The sequence below is a fragment of the Amblyomma mixtum genome, chromosome 6 (assembly GCF_055824585.1).
Source record: "Amblyomma mixtum isolate Tamu chromosome 6, ASM5582458v1, whole genome shotgun sequence".
Lineage (NCBI taxonomy): Eukaryota > Metazoa > Arthropoda > Arachnida > Ixodida > Ixodidae > Amblyomma > Amblyomma mixtum.
In genome coordinates, this window is record NC_143017.1 from 46,638,378 (window position 1) to 46,659,702 (window position 21,325).

The 21,325-nt window shown below is 53.4% G+C and overlaps 1 protein-coding gene and 1 non-coding gene across 2 annotated transcripts in view; both read right to left on the reverse strand.

Annotated features, from left to right (window-relative positions):
• CenG1A (Centaurin gamma 1A) overlaps positions 1–21,046 on the reverse strand; it is a 72,144-nt gene extending 51,098 nt beyond the window's left edge. Inside the window, exon 1 of the mRNA XM_089547838.1 lies at positions 20,895–21,046. Within this exon, the coding sequence (XP_089403964.1) occupies positions 20,895–21,039 (145 nt within the window). The 5' untranslated portion in view covers positions 21,040–21,046. The remainder of the gene's footprint in view (positions 1–20,894) is intronic.
• TRNAS-GCU (transfer RNA serine (anticodon GCU)) lies at positions 16,382–16,453 on the reverse strand. The gene has a single exon. It is a non-coding gene; the product is annotated as a tRNA-Ser (tRNA).
• Positions 21,047–21,325: the final 279 nt, after the last annotated feature.

Here is a 21,325-nt window from a genome sequence, read left to right on the forward strand (position 1 = left end):
CTGGCTTGTTTAATATGGTCAAACAATAAAAAGCAGATTTAGTTCACTGATGTGACTGGTAAGCGGAGTAATACAGGACGCCGAGGACCGTGGCCCATTGTTACTTGAATTGTGGCTTGAATGTATAGACCATTCAGTAGAGCAGTTTTTTTTTTGCATATTTGTATTTTTGTTGACAGAAAAAAATAAACTTCTCTTTCCACGGCCCATTGTTACCAGCTGCTGTTCATTTTTTTATCGGTATCCCAGAATGTTTGGTCATTCGTCATTTGAGGTACATTGACTAGCGAAAAAAGACGTGGCCATAGGACATAACGATAGGTCCCGTCTTTTCGTGATATAGTCAAGCTGCCTGTGAAAATCTCCACTCGAGCTCCGTCATATCGGAATGTGTGAAGAAATTCGCAGTTCACCACAAATCGCGTGGATCCTTCCTGATCAAAGCTTCACCTGGGCAGGCGGCGGCAGGTGACGACATCCTATTTAAACATCGCGTACGATCAGAATTGCGCCGCCAGTACAGCCACACCGCTTTTCAAGGGACACCATCCTCGTCGCTCGAGCCGCCGCGATAACTCGAAACAGGTTCTTGCGTCGCGACGGCAGAAATCGCGAGCATTTACGCTTGCATGTGAAACAGGCTTGCGGCTTCTGGTCAAATATTTTTTTACCGCAAAACTTTCAGCCGATTTTGCTGACTGGGCCAAATGTGGAGCATGTGCGCTAGCACGGCGCGTCTCACTTAGCTTTCAGTTCGCGGATGGGGTCTCAAATAAATTAGAAAGATAGGACACTAAAACGGCGTAAATACTTAAAAAAAATAAGCACTCTTCCTTCCGTTTACCGCAACCATTCCTCTTAAGCTTCGATTTTCGACATCCGTGTTTCAAACGGTCCCCACCCCACGCCTCCCAGAACTGCTACTACGCGCGCTTGGAGCAAGCGTCCTGGCTACAGTGCACCTTTCATTTCCAGCACATATTATGCATCCCATGCATATGTATTGGAAAACGTTTATTGCCACCACTGTGCCCTAGTGGGCATTTTACTAGGTGACTTCGAGCCCATGGCTCTTGGCGACCTTGTGAGCACACTCAGTGGCCCGGACTTGCGTCAACGGGTCTGAGCTGGCCAGTATATAGCCTCCCAACGCTCTAGAGAAGGGACTGGTAGTAGGTCCGCCGGTGGCGCCGCCTTTTTGCAACTCGATAGAATGTGGTCGTATCCGGCTATCTCGCCGCATTGCTTGCAAGTAGCGTTGTATTGTGTTGGATACATGTGCGCTAGTCTCGATGGTGGATGAAACAGCATGCGCAAAGTCAGACAATCGCATCGCCTCCTGGCCGGCTTCCTGGGCACGCGGATTTCTGACTGCGGACTGCACATGCCAGAGTGTGCAGTCTCGAGCGCTTTGCGGAAATCTGTGCAGGACTAGGTGCACGCGCACAGCTGCACAGGAACAACTCCGCGCGCTCCCAGCGTCCGCGGTCACATCCTGTCCGACAAGAAGCATTCGACGGGGAAGTCTGACTGCAGCGGCCTAAAGACTTCCCGTTGGTGCGCGGTGGCCTGCTGATGTTGGCACAAGGAAGCAGGCCATTATTGCATCAATAGCGGCCATAAGCGTTATCGGCCTCAGCGGAGGAACCGGCACGAAGCGAAAGGGCACTCGATGCGAAAGAGGAAGAGACAGCGTGGTGGAGGAAACGCACGGAGACTGACGAAGGGTGAAAACACTTTGGAGCATCAAACAGCGCAGAATACGGGGTCACGGAAGGACAAGGCAACGGCTGTACTAGCAACTGAACTTTATCCTAGCTGACAGTGAAAATGCACAGCTACAGCCAAGCGAAAACACAAGCATAAAACGTACACACAAAGAAGAAAATTATTTCATGATACCACGCGTTGCGGAACCTGCTGACTGCGACCCCGATAAGACAACGAACTTCCCGGTGAATTAAAGTGACAGAAATACATCACGCCTTGTCGCAGAACACGCATGGCCCCGATAATTTCTCGCAATGCACTGCAGAGAATGTAAAGATTGCGCCCTAATCGTTTCATGGCACTGTTATCCTGGCTGTTTATTTTAAGCAGCTCAATCGAGAAATTGTCGAAGTCATGCGCATTCTGCGACAAGTTGAAGCATGTGTCAGCCTGTCATCTGTCGCTTCAACGCACCGGGAAGGTTTGCTTCATCAGTCAGGGCTGTAAAAGTCTGTAGATTTCGCGCCGCGTGTAATCTGGAAATGAATTTGTATTTTCAAGTTTTATGCTTGTGTTCTTGCTTAGCCGTAGTTATGCTTTTTTTTTCTGTCAGCTCGAAAAAAGTTCGCATGTCAGCTGGTTCTTTAAACCGACACCATACCAACCCGCCTACAGCTGTCTCTTCCGCTGCGGTGGAAACGGCCACTGACCCGTTCTGAGGTGTCCGCCGAGAAGTGGCACATCTGCTCGTCTCCTCTCCTGAAAACCGCGTTTCGATGGAGACTATACACGCAAAAACGCGCCAGCGTGCCGTGCGATGCCAGTGCACGTTAAAGATCTCCGCAGGGTCACATGGGCATCCCCGGCAATGAGCTGGCTCACCAGCTTGCCTGCGAAACTATACACCGGGCGCCGGGGATCCCATGGACGAGCCCACCGACGGAGCAGGCGGTCAGGGCTTACAGACACACTGTCGACGAATACTACACGCAGCAACAATTGGACTTAGCTGATTTACCACCGCCACACCCATCCTTATCGATCCGTGAAGCTCGCATTCTTCGCCGAATACAGTTTAATCTCCAACGTACACCAGCCAAACTTTATCTGTACCGGCACACTTCCACACCTCAGTGCCCAAACTGTCCACACACATATGCAGGCATAGAACACTCTTACACAGTGCCACGCAGCCTTCCAGTCCCCCGCCTATCCTCCGTGGCTCATCTGGCTTGCCTCCCGGGACCTGAACCTGCAACGCGCCCTCGTCGCCTTGGCCCAGGACCTATTGGACGCCTAACATAAAGGCTGTTAATAAAAAGTGTCACATCACCACCACCGCGTGGTGGAAATTATTCGAGAGCCCTCCACTACGGCACCTCTTCCTCTCTTTCTTCTTTCCCTCCCACCTTCCTCCCTTCCCTTACGGCGCAGTTCGGGTGTCGGCCGAGATGTGTGAGACAGATACTGGGCTATTTCCTTTCCTCAAAAACCAATTTTCAATTTTCCTTTCGATTTAGCCAATTTATTTATTGTTCACTCATTTACTGGACCCGTCGTACTTGATGGGCTTCGAGATCAACGAGGCTCACGCTCCACCCAGGACCGATATGGCGCACCCAAAATGTGTGGTACAACGACGCGTGCGCACACTATGAGCTGCTGGCGGGAGCTGGGAAAAAAGACGCGGGGCCCGGAAGCTGAGCACAACTATACAGTCTCCGCTCGTGGAACACGGGTGACTCGAGAGACGTTCGCCCTGCGCCGCACTCACGACGACGACCGTTTCTTCTCCTCGCGCGTGCCGAACGGCGGGGCAGGTGCTTCTCCGCACAGCAGCAGCTGCTCCCAGCGGGGCGCGCTAATTGGAGGCACGCGATCGGCGCCAATCGTGCGTGGCGGCGGCGCGCCTTCTGCGCGCGGGCCCCACGGCACGCGCCGCCAAACCACCTGTGTGTGTCTGTGTAACGGGCACAGGTCCGGAGCGTGTCGCCGCGGGTGAGAACGTGGAGAGGCCCCCCGCACACGCTCGCCGGCTTCGTGGCCAGCGACAACGCTGCAGACCCGCCGAATGAAAGTCGCTCGATCGAGTCGCGACTCTGTACTGAAGCAACGCGCCGGGTCTCCCACGTGCGAGGCTGACGTCAAGCGCGCAAAAGGAGGGACACAGAGGACGCTTCCACATTGTTATCGGTTTGGTTTAGGTTGGTTTGTGTGGTTTAACGTCCCAAAGCGACTCAGGCTATGAGGGACGCCGCAGTGGAGGGCTCCGGAAATTTAACGTGCACTGGCACCGCACAGTACACGGGCCGTCGTGCTCTCGTCTCCGGACCCGCCATCGCAGCTTGCTGCGGTGCTTCGGGGTGCCGACGTCATGGACAAACACCACATGAACGTTCCGACGTAGAGTGGGACCGTGCGGTGGTCCAGGGACCCAAGGGGGGTCTAAACGCACTTGCATTAATAAGTTTTTTTCTCTCTCTCTCTCTAGAAATTTCGCCCCCAACTAAATTCGACCGCCGCGGCCGGGATCGAACCCGCGGCTTTCGGGTCAGCAGCCGAGCACCATAACCACTGCGCCACCGCGGCGCAGTGTGGCTCCTCAGTGTGTGTGGCTCCTCCGGGCTACACTGATGTTTGTTTAGTAGCAGAACACGCATTTAGAGCTTTAAAAAAATAAAATGTGAATTTAAAAACTAAAATGCTATTGCCCACCGCTCGATCCAAACTCGTGACGTCGTCTGAAATGGACTCCGCGATTACCGACGGGAATTCAATGACGGCAGAGCCCAGCCTCAAGGATCCGCGCCCAAGCCGGTCTCGACGTTACCGCAGTCTCCTTGCGAAACCATCCGGTGGAGACACGTGTACTACTGTAAGTCTATGAACAGCTCCGTTCGGAGTGGTAGAAGCCTCTCTGTCAATGAACACTTGGCACCCTATCTATATAGGCCAACTTCAACAGGAACTCTACTGATTAGGGGTGAAAGTAAATAGCGGGGATATCAGTGCGCATGCGCTGGACAATCAGCCGAACGGCGTCACTGTTCTGCGCATGCACAGTGGCAGCTCGCTATTCCCATTTCCCCCTAATCAATAAGCATCACCATCATCATCAGCCTGACTACGCCCACTGCAGGGCAAAGGCCTCTCCCATGTCTCTCTATTCACCCCTGTCCTTCGCCAGTTGCGGCTACCCTATCATACCCCGCAGACTTCTTAATCTATTCCACCCACCTAACTTCCTGCCGCCCCCTGCTACGCTTCCCTTCCCCTGGAATCCACTCCGTTACCCTTAAGGACCAGCGGTTATCTTGCCTTCGCATCACACGCCCTGCTCAAGCCCACTTCTTCCTCTTGATTTAGACTGCCTTATAATTAACCCTGGTTTCTTCCCTGACGACCCACTCTGCCCGCTTCCGGTCTCTTAACGTTACACCTATCGCTTTCCTTTCATGGCTCGCTGCGTTGTCCCCAACTTAAGATGCACCCTTTTCATTACCCTACACGCTCCAGTATCCTTAAACTCCCTAACATATCCGCAGCGTCCCTTCAATTCCATCTCTTGACCCCCCCCCCCCCCCCCCACTCTCAGCCTTGCACAAGCACGAACATTACAAAGATGACATTGCAGAAACACAGACCCAACTAGCGTGCGCTGAAAGCAAAAGCGCAGTGCGCACGAATACCGGTTTCGCCAGCGGCGCTTCTCTGCGTCGCGAAACGCGCGTTTTCGTCGGCGGCCCGACGCAACCCGTGGAAAAGCAGCTTCCAGCAGAAACAGTGAGCGCTCGGTTCCGCACACGAGAGAACGCAATGCGTAGCCTTGGCCCGAGCGACTCTCCGCCTTGTGGATGCATGACACAACGCCCGCGGCATTCAGTCGCGGCACGCCGTCAACATATTCCGCACACGGGGAAACACACCACGGTAAGCCAAGATCCCAGAGAGAGGCATATTGAATTGTAGGGCACGCGCTCCAGTAAGGAGAGAGAATTTTTCTTCGCAAAAAAAAAAAAAAAACGCTATGCTTCCATTTTTTCCAACTAAGTTAAAAAAAAAAAACAAATAAATCCAGCGCCCAAACACGACCCTCGCCCCTTACACTAGGCCTTGTTGTGACTGTACTTCGGACCACGTGGGCCCGATCAAGCAGCTACCGTGAACATTCATCGAGGCCGACAACCCCGCGACGGCGGTGGGAAGTGGGATGCTTGGAATGCCCCTCCGAGCCTCAGCGGATTAGTGTAGCAGGAATTTCAAGGGCCATTGTCAGCAGTAACCACAGCGAAATTCCTTGAGCGGATTAGTGTAGCAGGAATGCCGGAGGTATTGTCCGAGCGACCACAGAGGAGGCGACGGGCCGGCGCCGGTCACGCTGGCGGATAATTGAAGAATTCTGTGTCTCCGACTCGCGTTCTGGGCAATCGGCGGGGAAGCAAGTTCATTCACCTGCTGGAAGACTTCGGGAGATTCCTTTCCCGCAGGGCTGGACCAGCGGCAACTCCCCCTCTCATCGACCCAGCTGCGAGAGAGAGTGGAAAAGCTCGCACCTGCCCAGCCGTGGGCGGTAACAAGAAGGTCCCCTTCGGTCCATCCGATTGGACAGTGCTCGTCGACCATTATTCCCCAGCCAGGGATCTGGGGAAACCGAACGATATTTAACTCGGCCGTGAGTGTGGCCGAGAGAAGCCTGCTAGCTCCAGTCGACTACGGTTGACGAAGACGTTCCCCTTCCACTGAGAGCCATTCTCAGTCCCGCTCTATGTAAATAATGTAAATATGTGAATACAGTTTTTCCTTCACTTCCCCTACTCCCCGTCTCCGGCCCACGTTTCCTTCCTCCTTTGGCACAGCGGCGGTGATCCTGGACCCGATGCCTGGTGGGACACGCTACGAGCACGGCAAAATATATCAGCCTGTTTACATGAACTCGACAGAGTCGAGTCTATAGTCGGATACAACTTGAGTCTGCAGCGAAGCTCCGCCCACATTCAACCTTCGCGCACAGAATTCCTCCGCGACAAAAAAGTAGTGCGCTGCTTAAAGGGCCACTGACCAGGGTCCGGACATTTTTGAAAAACAAGCCCACTGCATAGATGAGGCATCGAAGATAACCTCTGCAAAATACTAGAGCCATGCGCGCCCCGAAAAGCTGCGAAAATTCAAATCAAAGCTCGTTCGTTCTTTCCTTCCTTCAAGAACGGGCCCCGCCCACTACTCTGCACACCGCTGACGTCAAGGGGCGTCGTCTGCACAAGGCTTTCCGCAGCGCCTTCTGTTCTGGCTCATGCCTCCAAACCCGCATGAAGGAAAAAAAAAAAAACTGCGGAGGGAGCGTGCGGCGACAGCCTTGAACCCTTGCCATAAAAAGTAAAAAATAGTAAAACTGAGGGAGTTGGTTCGCCCCCCCCTCCCCCCCCCGCCGTGATCACGTCACGAGAAGCTCTGCGTGCGCGCTCCCTCCTCAGTTTCTTTTCTTCTATGCGAGCCCCCCAAAACAAGGTTTTAATTAGTAGTGCAGCAGAGCCTTTCCCTCGCTCGTCCACTTGAGCGCTCCGCATAAGCCTCGTATACATGGAGCCCGACGTTGCGGGTCGGGTCGGGGTGCGCCAGATGTAGGGCTGACCAGCCCGACCCTACCGCGTATACATGAACCGGTTTTCTGTCGGGCAGAGACCGTCGCTACACCTAGCGTCGAGCACGCAAACTACACGCATGCTAGAGGAGGAAAGACGCCCAGACGAAAAGTTCCCTTTCCCGCTGCTGCTCTTTCCGGCCGGTTGGTTCGCCCGTTCACGTGCGCGCTGTCTTCGAGGCCGGCAGCGGCTCGCTTTGATTTCTAATGGGTGTCTCCGCTGCCGGAAAAAAAAAAAAATCTCCCAGCACGGCCGGTATCGACGCGCGCGCTTTCTCGCTCTCTTCTTACGGCCTGAGCAGGTGCCGAGAAAACAAATCATGGTGAAAACCACTATCCAAAGCCGGGGTTTCTAGTGATTCCGGCGTTTTTTTTTTTGAAAAGGCGGTCAAGTATCTCCCACGATCGAAATTCTCGAAGTCTTGTAACTAATCATTGAACCACATCTAGAAGATTCACCCTTCCTATGCTGTCCGGAATGGGTTAACAGAAGCCACACCAAATGCTTAACACACCTCATTTCTGAGAAGTTTCTCCGAATTCTTCTCGTCAACTACACAACGAAATTGACAAACCAAAATGACAAGCCGCCTGGTTTCATCCACAAGCCAAGGCGAAAGCATTTAAGGCTGTAACTGACATCCCTTGAACTGCGAGCCGCACAACAATGTTGTATAGGCCATTACAAGCAGCGCCTGTTATTGTTTTCAGTCCTTCTAAGTATGTGAAACGATATCGGAGTTCCAAAGAGCAAAGGATCTTTCTGATCTGGTGTGTTTCACGCAGTGAGAACAGAAGGCACAGATACTTCGAATGTTTTCAAACGGCAAGTGCTATTATTTTATTCATACATTTCCAAGTATCAACAGAGATTGTGCCAGCCCTGAAAATGAAAATAAATGTTTTCCTAACCGTGGCTTCGCCCTGTAATATCTTGCCTCACTTTTATTCCTGCTAGACGCTAATGATACAGCCCTATTCGCTAATACTATGCGCCATCATTGCATGCCGACTTCAATGTTTTGAGATCCATCTACTAGTTCCCTGCTTTGCGTGCCGATAGCAGTGGCTGCATAAGATATGGTCGTCAAGTTCTTCAGTACTCGGAGCAGCCGTTCAGCAATATGTGCAAAGTAACCGAACCAGCCCCCGGAGAGTTGCGGCGGTAGATAGCAACTGCCCCTCATGCACAGGCCGTTAAGAAAGAGCGCGCGCGCCGAGTGCTCCGAGTTCCTGCACAGCGCCAGCCAGACCGGAGAGGAGGCAGGAGAGGAGGCGCTAAGCCGATGCGGCAGCGTATACATGCTCCTTCCAGCCGGGTCGGGCAGAGCCAACCCACCCCCTGCAGTCGGGCTGGCCCAGCTCGACTCGACGGTCCCTTTGCTCGACCCCCTAGCGTATACATGAGCCCGACAACCGGTTCTCGGCCCGACAGCCTCCTTAACCCGACTTTTGTCGGGCTCATGTAAACGCCCAGATAGACACCGCTTATCCTCCATGCATCTTGCGTACGCCCTGACTCCAATGAACGACATGGGCTTCGGAGCGGAGAAAAGACACAAACACACAGAACACAAACACACATGAAGAAAAGCAAACGGGCGGTTGCCGGGTCCGCACTTCGCCGTGTGTTTCGAACAGAAACGACTTCCGCCCATCCGCTCGTGAAACGGTGGGGAGGCCTAAAAAAAAAATGAAAAGGTGGCTCGCTAACTGGGAATGACAAACAGATGTATGAAAGGGTGCGCTCGCTAACAAGTCTAGGTGGTCGAGCCGATCGCGCCTCTCGATCGTTCAGTGTGCGGCGAAAATGCGACGACGCTGTTTCAGCCCCAGCAGCAAAAACCAAGAAAAGAATTCTATTGAAGGCGGGGCCATGACGTAGCCCCGTGACGCACTCCACAGACACCACGCCTCCGGCTTACGTCGGAGAAGGAAGGGGTGATTTTGCCTTGCCGAGCCTACTCGACGAGGAGCGGGAGAGAAGAATTTCGAGGAGGGAATGGAAGGAGAGGAGGCTCGCTGAAAGAGAGGTAGAGAGTGTCTGCTGAGCTGGGGTGGTCCGTGGCCCTTTAAGCGTGTCTTGTTACGCAAACAAGAAGCTTATCACAAGAAAAGCATTACGAGCTGTAGAATTTTGATTAAAAAGCTGATTTTGTTTACTGTTGCCATTGGTTAGCGAAGTAATAAAGGACGCCGCGGACCGCGGCCCAGTTTTAGCAACTGCTGTTTTTTTTTAAGTTGTATCCTACTATAGTTTGCTTGTCGGGTAAAAAAACCAGTTGTCGGGTTCCTGTAAACGCTGTCGGGTCGAGTAAAATAAGCGGCAGAGCGAGTCGAGTCAACTCGCCTGCAGGGGGTAGGTCAACTCGCTTGACCCGCCTAAAAGCATCGTTTACATGAAACCGACAGCGGTGGGTAAAGTCAAGGGATTGAGTTGAGCAAGGCCAGCCCAACTCGACCACTGTGTGTTTACATGAATTCGATTTTAACCAGTCTCGACCGGCTCGACTGAAACGAGGAAAGCCACCACAGTGGCGACGACGAAGAGCTACAGAACGCGCATGTGTAAAAAGCAGAAGCTTCCACTCCTGCGAGCCAAGCAGAACGTTGGGTACCGCCATTACTGTGGGTCTATAGGGATGTAGGCATCTACGAGACATAGAGGTAAGGCGAAAATTCCGCGGCATCTCATTATTCCGCAAGGACTGCAGAGAAATTCCCCCGGATTTGGCACGAACCTGCACACTGCACCAGTGCTACCCGTGCTCCAAAGACGGTCCCATCGGCACCGAGGACGGCAGAAGCTCGCCCGCGCTCGACAATGCGCGCATTTCCACAACTACTACGCGGTAAGCGCGCAGTTCTCGATAAACCGTGTCTCTCTCAGCCAACGCGAAGGACGAAATTTGGAACAGCCGCCTATTTTCTGTACGCTACGAGAAGACAGGTGCTGTTAGCTGGCTAGAGATTATCAGAGAAGCTCCCGACATGCGGGATGCCTGAATAGCGTCTCGCCTAGTTTCTCACGGGCACACAGCTTTCTCTGGCCGTCTGACGCTGCGCTAAGGAACGACGGGAATGCGCCCCATTGTATTCGCGCCACGAGTCCAAATGCCCAACGGCTGGAGTCGTTGCCCCCAGCGACAACAAAAGAAAGGCGCCCAGAGAAGACGTTGGGCCATTCCGAAAAGGAAGGGTGGTGCAATGAATGGCGACACACAACCGTCGGCATTCGCAACCGGGGGGAGATGAAGACGGAGGGAGCGGCGCGCGCGCTTTTTCCCAATGCGGCGGCAAATGAGCACGCTCGGCACCGCGCGCGAGAAGAGGCGGGGGTTGGGAAAGTCAACGCGGGCCCTTCACGGCGGATAAAAAGACGCGAGCGGACGATTCCGAGACGCACGCAACGTATCTCTGGGGGATTGCGCGCGCAATGATAGCGTTTTCAAAGCTTTGGCAGGAAAAATGATCATGTGTTCACAGGCAGGGCATAGTGGCGCATGGCCTGTTCTAAAGAGAAAGCCTGTAATCCCTCATCATTGTCGACAGAAGGTTGTCAACAGCCGCCGCGGTGGCTCAGTGGTTATGGTGCTCGGCTGCTGACCCGAAAGACGCGGGTTCGATCCCGGCCGCTGTGGCTGAATTTCTTTGGAGAAGTTCTAGAGACCCATGTGCTGTGCGATGTCAGTGCACGTAAAAGAACCCCAGGTGGTCGAAATTTCCGGAGCTCTCCACTACGGCGTCCCTCATAGCTTTAGTCGCTTTGGGACGTTAAACCCCATAAACCAAACCAGAAGGTTGTCAACAAAGGTGTCACGCTTTTTCTGGTCAGACCAGAATAAATATATTTGTGCACGATGGGATTCGAACCACCATCCTTCCGTTCCGCAGCCGAGCGTGCTAATGGCTACGCTACTTCCTGCCAACGCACACGTAGTTCTCCTCGTCTGGGACGCCGGAGAATGTTTGCAGAAAGCGTCGAATCAGACGGATGCCTCCCGAACACCCTTAATGTATCCAGCACTTAAGATTCACAAACAACTGTGTACTTAACATCTAGCCGCCGCGGTGGCTCAGTGGTTACGGCGCTCGGCTGCTGACCCGAAAGATGCGGGTTCGATCCCGGCTGCGGCGGCTGAATTTCGATGGAGGCGAAATTCTAGAGGCCCGTGTACTGTGCGATGTCAGTGCGCGTTGATGAACCCCAGGTTGTCCATATTATCCGAAGCCCTTCACTACGGCGTCCCTCATAGCCTGAGTCGCTTTGGGACGTGAAACCCCAATAAATCATTAAACCACTTAATTAACATCTTAACCGCACATCAGTGACACAAGCAGCAACACCGCGCTTTAAGGCTTTCGCTTCACCGCACTTTAGGTGAACAAAGTGCCCCCCCCCCCCCCCCCTCAATTTTTGTTTATCGCAAGTCAGTCACGCACTCCTGCCACGGACGTCCGGAAATAAACGAGGCAGCCCGTACTCGTGCGGCAGAGCGACACAGTTCGCATTGGGGGCGTGCACTCGGGCTCGCGACAGGCGCTGACAGTGGGCGCTCGTCACGTGTCGCGCAGGTCGCGGCCAGCGAGCCGACAGTCAGCCAGCCGCGACACGTCAGCGCGTGCCTGGTGGTGCGGTCTATCTACCGTGGGCAGGACGCAAATGGGGCGACACACTCGAGTCGTGACCAAAAAGCCGCCCTCGGAGCGGACAGCGCAGGCTTGACGGGGGCGCCCGCGTCGCGTCCTTGTTTTCCTACCAACGACGTCGTCACGCTCTGCCGATCCTCCCAGGCGAACCGCGCAGCACAACCGACCGGTCCGAGCACAAATTTCGGCCGGCACTGGTACCGCGTGGGCTAAAGCGTGGGCTAGAGTTCCTGTATATGCTTCCGTGGGCCACATCGGCGCGTCTCCTAGTGGCACGCGCCCGAACGAATCACCGAACTTTTCTCTCTTGGGCTTACGTAACCAAGTAACGCCCAGTGTCACGCGCGCTCACATCGAGTCGTGTCATGCGCGATGACGCGGTTACCGTGGCCTTTTTTTTTTATGCGAAGCATATTACTAGAGCTACACTACAGCCCGTCGAGCGCGGCGGTGGAGCTACCATTGACCACGTGTCAGTGACCACGTGACAACATGACGTCACAGCAGAGGAGAGATGGGCTGCCGGCTCGCGCGGTCGGCCGCGGCGTGGAGGCTCCACATCAGAGGCGCGGCGGCTGACCACGTGACAACATGACGTCACAGCAGAGGAGAGATGGGCTGCCGGCTCGCGCTGTCGGCCGCGGCGGTGGAGGCTCCACATCAGAGGCGCTGCAGCTGACCACGTGACGCTACAGCAGCGGTATAAAGCTGAGCTTGCCTCGCTCTCCGGGCACTTACGAGGCGGCCAAGTGTTGGGATGCCGCCTAGAAGCAGGGCTGATTTGAACGAGAAGCGAAAGCTGTTGTAGCCGGTGCTGGGGCAGCGGTTGCACACTCTGCATTGAATTCACCGATGATCCCGTATATAGCTGCCACGGCAATCCTTGCTACACTTCTAGTGGTTGTATTAAAATGACCAAGTATTCAACCAAGGAAAGCCATGTATTACCAAGCCTAGCCATCAATACGCTTCGCATCTGACTAGGCTTAACCTTAGCTAAGCCTCAGCCAATTTTCTTTCCCCAAAAGCAATTTTCACTTTCATTCTTCGAGCGCTAAAAGGGACTCGGGGTCGACGGCGGCCCACTTTTCCGGTCCAACATCCATTCCCTGATATCGCTGACTGTCACCTCTAAAATTCCCAGCGTGTGGCTCGGCAAAGTTTTCAATGCAGTAGCATCAAAGCCCCCAGTTCGGAAGAAAAAAAAAAGCGTCCGTCGCCAGCGTTCTCTGAGGCCTGCTTATGCCACGGTTGGAAGGTGGCAAAGCAGGGAGAGGGAAATTCCCCAACCCACTTTCAGAGGAGAAGAGAAGAGAGAGGGAAGACAAAGAGCGGAGATCTTTAATAGATGTCTGTCCGAATCTCATTCGTTACACAACGAGAACGCATAAACCTAATACGAATGCGCCTAATCCAAACGCATTTTTGTCGCACCAATCACATGGATTCATTCATCAACTATACTTTTCTTGAGCAAGGTGTGTTGCTGGGCGAGTTGGTTGGGGTACATCTTGAGAAAAACAGCGCTTTTTTTCTCAAGATAGACTTTTCTTTTTTTTTTCCGGATCGTTACTCCATCATTCCCGCTAACCACCTCAGCACCGCCTTCATCAGAGCTCTCGTCGAGGGGCAATTTACTGCACTGTTCAAGACACTCCAACGCAAACCGAGGACAAATCGAACTTGGTCTCTATCAACATATCTATTACTCCGTTCTAATGACAAAGAGCGTGGTTTGTTAAACACGGAGCTTTCATAAGCTAGAAAACGAAAGAAAAATGTACTACATCCGAATCAGCGCTAAAGTACGGACTCGTGCTACGGAGAAGACGACGACGAGCGGGTAGTGCCGCCGGACGGAGCAGGTGGAAGTTGATGAAGACGACGCGAGAGCACTGTGCTGCAGTTTAACACGAGGCGTGTTTGGATACGGCGATACCCACGGACACAGTTGGGGTGCTTCTGTACGTGCCGCAACAGGCAATAAATAAAAAAAAAAAATGCAGCGACAGCCTATAGTGGTTTCGCGCAGCGGCCTCTGAAGCTGATCTGTTCGCACCGTGGCGGGTTCGACTCCTGGTCGTGGATACCGATGTGATTTCTTTTTGTTACGCTCTGAAGCGAACCTCCGGAGATACATAGGCAGCAGACAATTTTGCTAGGTTCTGAACCTGCGAGTTAGTGCCCTCGATCTGAAATGAACAGGTGTCGCCACCAGCGGCCATTCTCGCAAGCACACGGCAGTGGCGCCACAACGGCCTTCATTCGAGGAGGCCAAGCTACGTCGCCATCCAATTTCTCACAACCAGTAATCACGGAGTCCATTTAGGTCATGACGTCACAAGTTTAGATCTAGTGGCGGCAAAAGTGGTGCTCCATTTTTATACGCGGGTTTCTCCGCAACATCTGCGTCTTTTGCTGCCTGGAAGAAAAAAAAAAACAGTACAGCCAAAACGATCCATCTAGAGAATCGATTTCAACTCCCGACGAAAACTGGATGGAGTCATCCCTGTAGATGAGCCAAGGTTACGCAAAGCAGGCGCGAAGAAAACGATGCACGCGGACGCGCCGGAGCGCCTGGTTTCACAAGAGCGAGAGATTCTGAGTTTCCTCGAATGCAGCGGGCCAGCACCGACCGAATGGACCGTCATCCCCGACGATTAGTTACTGAGATTCTTATAAAATAAACTAAACGGGGGAGGGCGAGAAAAAAAGGGGAGAGATACGCGGCACCCGCCATGAATGCGTCTCTCCCACAGAGAGAGAGGAAGAGAAAGAAACACGGCATGGGGGTCACGTCCGCTCTCGCTAGAAGGCGGCCGCCGTCAAATCGCTCGCTCGCCCTGCGTCGGACGACTCCGATGACTCAGCGACCAACGCGGAGAAACGGCGTCAACGGAGCAGCGCCGCAGAGTGCTACTGCGCCTGTTCTTTATTGGGAATGAACGGCGGGCGAGGAGTTTAACTGGCTGCGCTTGCGAAGAATGACGCAGAACCATATAAAGCGGAACATTTCTTAAAAACTACGACGGAGGTAACATGATTCATGCAGCGTCCATCAAAATGAGTGAACTCCGAGCAGTCCGGGAATCGAACCAGACCACCACGAGTACAAAATTGACTGTCGTTGCACTGCGCCCCGAACCCCCCCTTTATTTTCTCTTCACAGATATCCTAAACGCGTTTATGCAGTGCAACTGAGTACACTGAAAGAAGATTTGCACGAAAGGAAAGTGGGTGATTTAATTCGGGTAAAGCCTAACGGCGTATACCCAAAGAACAGCCAGTTCAAGCGCAAGCAGCCACGGCATCGATCCAGTGCATCCCGACGACGCTTCGTCTCAAAGAACATCAGGCGCATCCACCATGGTTCAATACACTAAGTACAGAGCCTATTTACAGAGTGCCCCCCCCCCCCCCCCCCCCAATACGTGTCTCCTACCATTACGGAATGTAGCCGACAAGCAGGCGCCACGCAAATGGCAAGGAGCACAAATCGCCTGCAGCAGACGTCGTCCCCAAAATGGTATGCAACAACGAAATAATGCAAAAACGGGGAGCAAACGCTGTATACGCAGGTTCCCAGATATCGACTGGGGTCCGCACGGCCTCGGAGAGACCGAACCGGCGGGTGAAGACAGCGCGCTGTAAAACAAAACTGTATATTCAGTTTTCACAAACAGACGACAGGCGGGAGGAGAAGGCATTCACGGAAGTGCCCCAGCTGCTTAACCCGCCAGAGCACGGGCGCGGAGACACGACCGTTGAAGGCGGCGCCGTCACGAACATCGACGACGTTTCCGGCGCGAGTCGCTCGAGCGGCACACGTCGCGCGCACGCAACGCGCGGAGGGCGGAGACCGGATCGTCGTCTCATCACGCCTGGGGAACAGAACGCCTACGCCGAGTGAAGACCGCTCCCCGGCTACGCCTGCCGCCGATAGAGGCGGAAATCGAAGCGCCCACCGTCCGATAATATCGCGACCGGACCGTGGCGCCACGCGCGTCAGCGTGACGCCAATAGCGTAATGGCAGAGGGGAAACTCTGGCAAAAACAAAGCCGGCGCGGTGACTGCCGTTAAGTGGATGAGCACTATAGGGGGGTCGATGCGTAGGCAGCTCTCCACTGAGAAAGAATGGAAGAGCCAGTTTGCGCAAAACAACGAACTCCGTTGTTGCATCTGCACTGGAGTTGAAAACAGACAGATTTAGCATACCGGATACTGGTTTGGTTTATTGGGGTTTAACGTCCCAAAGCGACTAAGGCTATGAGAGACGCCGTAGTGGAGGGCTCCGGAAATTTCGACCACATGGAGTTCTTTAACGTGCGCTGACATCGCTCAGCACACGGGCCTCTAGAATTTCGCCTCCATCGAAATTCACCCGCCGCGGCCGGGATCGAACCCGCGTCTTTCGGGTCAGCAGCCGAACGCTGTAACCACTGAGCCACCGCGGCGGGAGCATACCGGATACGTATAGCGGTTCTACGTACGCCTGTTGCGCACGAGCAGTGGTCTTACCCGGCCACGCATTCGCCACTGCGCATGAAACATAAAACCGGCATACGTCTCCGCTAGTACGTGACCGGTATCCTAACCCTCTCTAATGTCCCCTGGCCATTCTCCGCTCAGAGGGAAACTACTTAAATCAAGGGAACAAGTTCTTTCCTCCCACACTTACGGAGAAGCCACTGGTCGAATGCAGGTAACGCGCAAGGCCTGCATTCGGGCCACATTAATGGGGAGCTTGCATGGCACCCCCGAAGCTCCAAAGTTCTGCAGGGTGGCGAGAACCAGAGTAGTGATATTTCTGGGACCTCTGGTTCATTGGGGAGTCGTAGGAGCTCAGCTATACACGGCTGGAAAGCTAACCACGTGGCAGGCAGACTTTTCACGCAGGATGCACATGCGGGTAAAATTTGGACGCGCGATGAATGAGGCGACACCGGCGCCGGGGCGAAGAAATTGGAAAAAAAAACAAAAAAACGGCAGAACACCCTTTTTTCCATAATGAGCCGGAACACCCGGGTTCGAACCCGGCCGCGTTTCGATGGAGGCGGACGCAAAAAGGCGCCCGTGTGCTGTGCGATGTCAGAGCGCGTTAAAGATCCCCAGGTGGTCGAAATCATTCCGGACACCTCCACTGCGGTACCTCTTTCTCTCTTTCTTCTTTCGCTCCCACCTTCCTCCCTTTTCTTACGGCGCGGTTCAGGTGTCCGCCGAGATATGCGAGGCAGATACTGCGCCATTTTCCTTTCCTCAAAAACCAAAGCCTTCTTTCCTACACAGCGCCTGCGAACAAGCCGTGGTGGGGAAATGCCGAGCGCACGGCACCCCTTTCTCCGTGAAGGCCGTCGACTTTCGCGAGGGGCTGAAAGGCAACATAAAAATGCCTTCGTCAACGGAAGGCGCGTGCAACGAACAAGGCGGCGACACGAGAACTCCGGGAAGTGTCGTCCGCTCCGCGCATAAATGCGCTATCGCTGGCGCGAAATCAGCCTCCATAATGGACCGACGTCGACTGAAAAAAAAGTTCGTACCTAAGTCCGAAATCCGCAGCACCGCAAACGTGTTGAAAGTTTGGAAGGAATAAGAAACAAAAAATAAAACGCGACGAGAGGTTCTTCACCTAACTTTAACTGAGACCCGATGGGCGAGAGTCTCGTGCTCCGGCACGTGATTTAGCGATACAACATGGCTCAAGTATCGCACGCATTCGTCAATCTTTACGCTTGAGTTTCATGAGAGATGGGAAAGTAAAATTGACCACAACATGCGCTGAGACACCAGAATGTCTCTCCCAGTCATCAAGGAAAGAAACCTCTGGCTACGACCGAGGCGCAACCATCGCGGAACACAATGAAGCCCTGCTCTGCGTCGAGGAGCGCCTCCGCTGAAAGTGCTTCGCGTGGGCGTGACGTGAAAAGGGAGGCCAGCCACGCCTCGCCGTTCAGGGCTAAATGATGGCGGTGCCGGTGGTACAGCAGGATACGATTTAAAAATAAGCAGCAGTCGGTAACTATGAGCCATAGTCCGCTGCGTCCTCCATTACCCCGCTGACCAGTAACAACACTAAACCAAATCAGCTGTTTGATGTTTGGCTATATCAAGCAAGCGACAGGCATCAAAATAATTGACCTTACAATTTCTTCTGCTAGTTAGCTCCATCCAAGGAGGTTATATATAAATTTTTATAACCCTCTTAACTCCATCCAATAACTGCGCAGTTCAGCGGCCGAACACTGAACTGCGCCCCCAAGCAAACCCTCGCTGCCGGAAGAGAGGGAAAGCGGCGCAGCAGAGCTCGCCCAAGCGTCACTTTCGCAGCATTTTAACCGCGACGCGGAAATGGCCGCGTCACGCAGCGGTGGGGGCGAACGCCAAGTTCTTCCAACGGGAACACGCACCGTGCACACCGGCAAGGGGAAAGTCGGCGTGCAGAGCGAACGGAAGAAACTCCGCGCCATTGTGCGGGAAAGCCCTCTCGGAGCTGTGTGGAGGCATAGGGGGGAGAAAAAAAATAAAACTCCACAAAAGAAGTCGTCCGGCAAACACGACTTCAGCTTGAGTTTGCAAAAGGGTTCACGGCCTGGACGACACACGGCCAGTTGACCCTTGCGCTGCTCGAGAGCAAACCTCGCTCCAGTCCGGAGATAGCGTAGCGCGGTGGACGCACTTTCTGATTCGTTCAGCCCACTTCACTACACCCGGTCGGCAGCGCCGTCCGGTCGCCGTCGCGTACGTAAGATGTTTAGTTCCTAGACTTGCACCGGCACCGTGCACAGGAATAAGCCAGCTTAATGCCGAAAGAGGATTACTTCGTGAAGGACGACGACCCAGGTGCATTGTGGGAGTTGCGGTAACGTTGCATGTTGCAGTGAGACAACCTGCTAAAGTTAATGTTATACGCTCTCAACATTGGGTCAACCCGCAAACATCTAAAGTAATGCGACTTTCCCAAGTCGCCTTGAAAGATCCTTTGGAGCAGCATAACTGGAGTAACTGTACGTGTATCTTCACGCGCAGGATGTCTTCTTTTTGAACTTTATGTAAGCATTTTTCTCTCAAGATCCGTGAGATGTAGGTCGGCGCGACTTGTGAACGCGTCTTAAATTGAAAAATACCAATGCAAGGATACATCACGCAGCGTATCCCACAGCTTTTCCTACTGTTTGCGCAGTAATCAATTTGTTCACCAGACAGAACCTTCCAGTTAAATTTCTTGCATAGTGATAGGCAAAGATTGCATCCATAGCGCAAAAATTTCATGGCGTAATTTAACGTACTGGCTATCAACCCCCAAACACTTACGGGGTACCTTTTAATGGTAGTGTACATGTAGGCGTTGGCCCGTGATATCAACGTTCGGAGGTAATGAGTTATATCACTGGCTTTTGTGTAGTGCTTTATTTGCCGCCCTCATTGCATCTTGCGGAGTGCCAATTGAAGTTCTGTGCTGAGAGAATTTGCAAGTGTGGTCGTACCAGTTTTAGCAGAACTTAATTACGTCGGTAGTTGCATGAAATTTGTGAGTGTTTAATAGGTTAAAGGAAGGTTACCTTCACATTAATCTGTGAAATTTTCGAAACACTAGAAAATAACAAAAAAAGAGGGGGGGGGGGGGGGGTTTACAGTAAACAACATTACAACGGTCTCCTGACCCCCGACCGTTTCGCACAGAGAAAAAATCGCGACGCCAAGGCGGACGGAACCGCGGAGGAGGCTGAATCCGTTGGCTCCGGCCGTGACCGCTTTGCACGCGACCCGAGGCTGCTGTTGCACCGTCCGCGATGACTGGAGCGCGCATGGGTGCTCCGGCCCACCCCTCAGGGAGAAGCCGAGCTAATTGCTGCGGCAGGTGTGGCGCGTACCGAACCGCGCAGTTGGGATGCATGACGCCACCCCGTAAACCGACACACGCGCCCCGGGCAGGCAGGCAGCGAGGGAGAGTGCTCAGCATAGCCTCAGCATCAAACTCGCAACCAGGGCACACTGGCCCAAGACTAAATCAAATCTGAACAATATGATCACCATGCAGAAAAGGGCTGTGCGCATTATTGCCAGTGCATCCTACACTGAACATAGTGACCCTCTCTCTCTTCGAGAGGTATAACGTAAAAAAAAAAAAAAAAATCGAGATATTTACACACATCGACTCCTGCGCGAATTCTAGTCTGGTATCAAGAAACATAATTCTATATTACGTGACATCGCTAATTTACGTTCAAACGTGCCCGCTCACAGTACACGTCACTCTGAAAAGTCGGAGGTTAAAAGCACACCGGACAACTTATAGCAAACAAATGCTTGAGAACAATTTACCGCGCCTTTTAAATTCCCTCAATGAAAATGGCATCAGTATCGAAAATATGAGCCCCTCAAATTTCAAGACTTTCTTGAGTTCATGTGGTTTTGACCTTATGTAGTATGCTGTAACAGTTCTTTTTCATCTTATCTTCTATGCATATCTGGGTGATTGTTTTTCCGGGACAGGTGACCTGTGCGTGTTGTGTTTTGTGTGTTGTGCTTCTCCGCGCTGCCACATGTAAAGGGGGGTCGAGGGCCTCTCACGCTGCACCGTCGCAGCTTTTACCTCGGCCTCCTCCAAAAAATGGACATCAATAAAAGAAAGAAAGAAAGCTGATCCCCGGAGTACGGCGACAGGCGCGTCGCGAAACTTGGCGCGAGAAACAGCACGCGCGCGTGAACAGCAGAACTTATTCGAAGGTCTCCGACGCGGGCGAGTGCGAACGGCACCGGTCGGGCGTCACGCTCTATGAGTAGGCGCAACCAGCCCCGTAAGGACATGTATGCTGACAGGCATGCAGTGACGACGTTTTTTTTTTTTTTTTCCGGGCTCCGGAAAAAGCTTTCGGCCCGCGGAGCGAAAGAGCTCACCGGGCGAAAGCGCGCGCCGCTTGGAGATGCCCGATGCCGCCTTCTTGATCCGCTTGGAGACGCGGAAGGAGCGACGGGCGAACGCCAACCGGTGGACACCGCCACACTTGGGCTGCAGCCAGTCGGAGAGCGACGGGAACTTCATCCTCCTCCACGGACGGAGCACCGCACGACGTTGAAAAGCCGATGCACAAATTGGACGATTCTCCGCGGATTATCCGTTGTATCCTCAGGGCACGAGCTCCACAAATGGCGAATGTCGGCAGCGATCGAACGGACCCGGTGAACCTTCACAGCGCCGCCATCGAGATTTCAAAGTTGCACTTCAAGCAGCCGCGCTCTTGCGACGACGACTCTGCAATGCACTACGCACAGCCGACGAAGCACCGATCGGCTCGAACACGTGACACGGCACAACTGGAGTCTCGGAC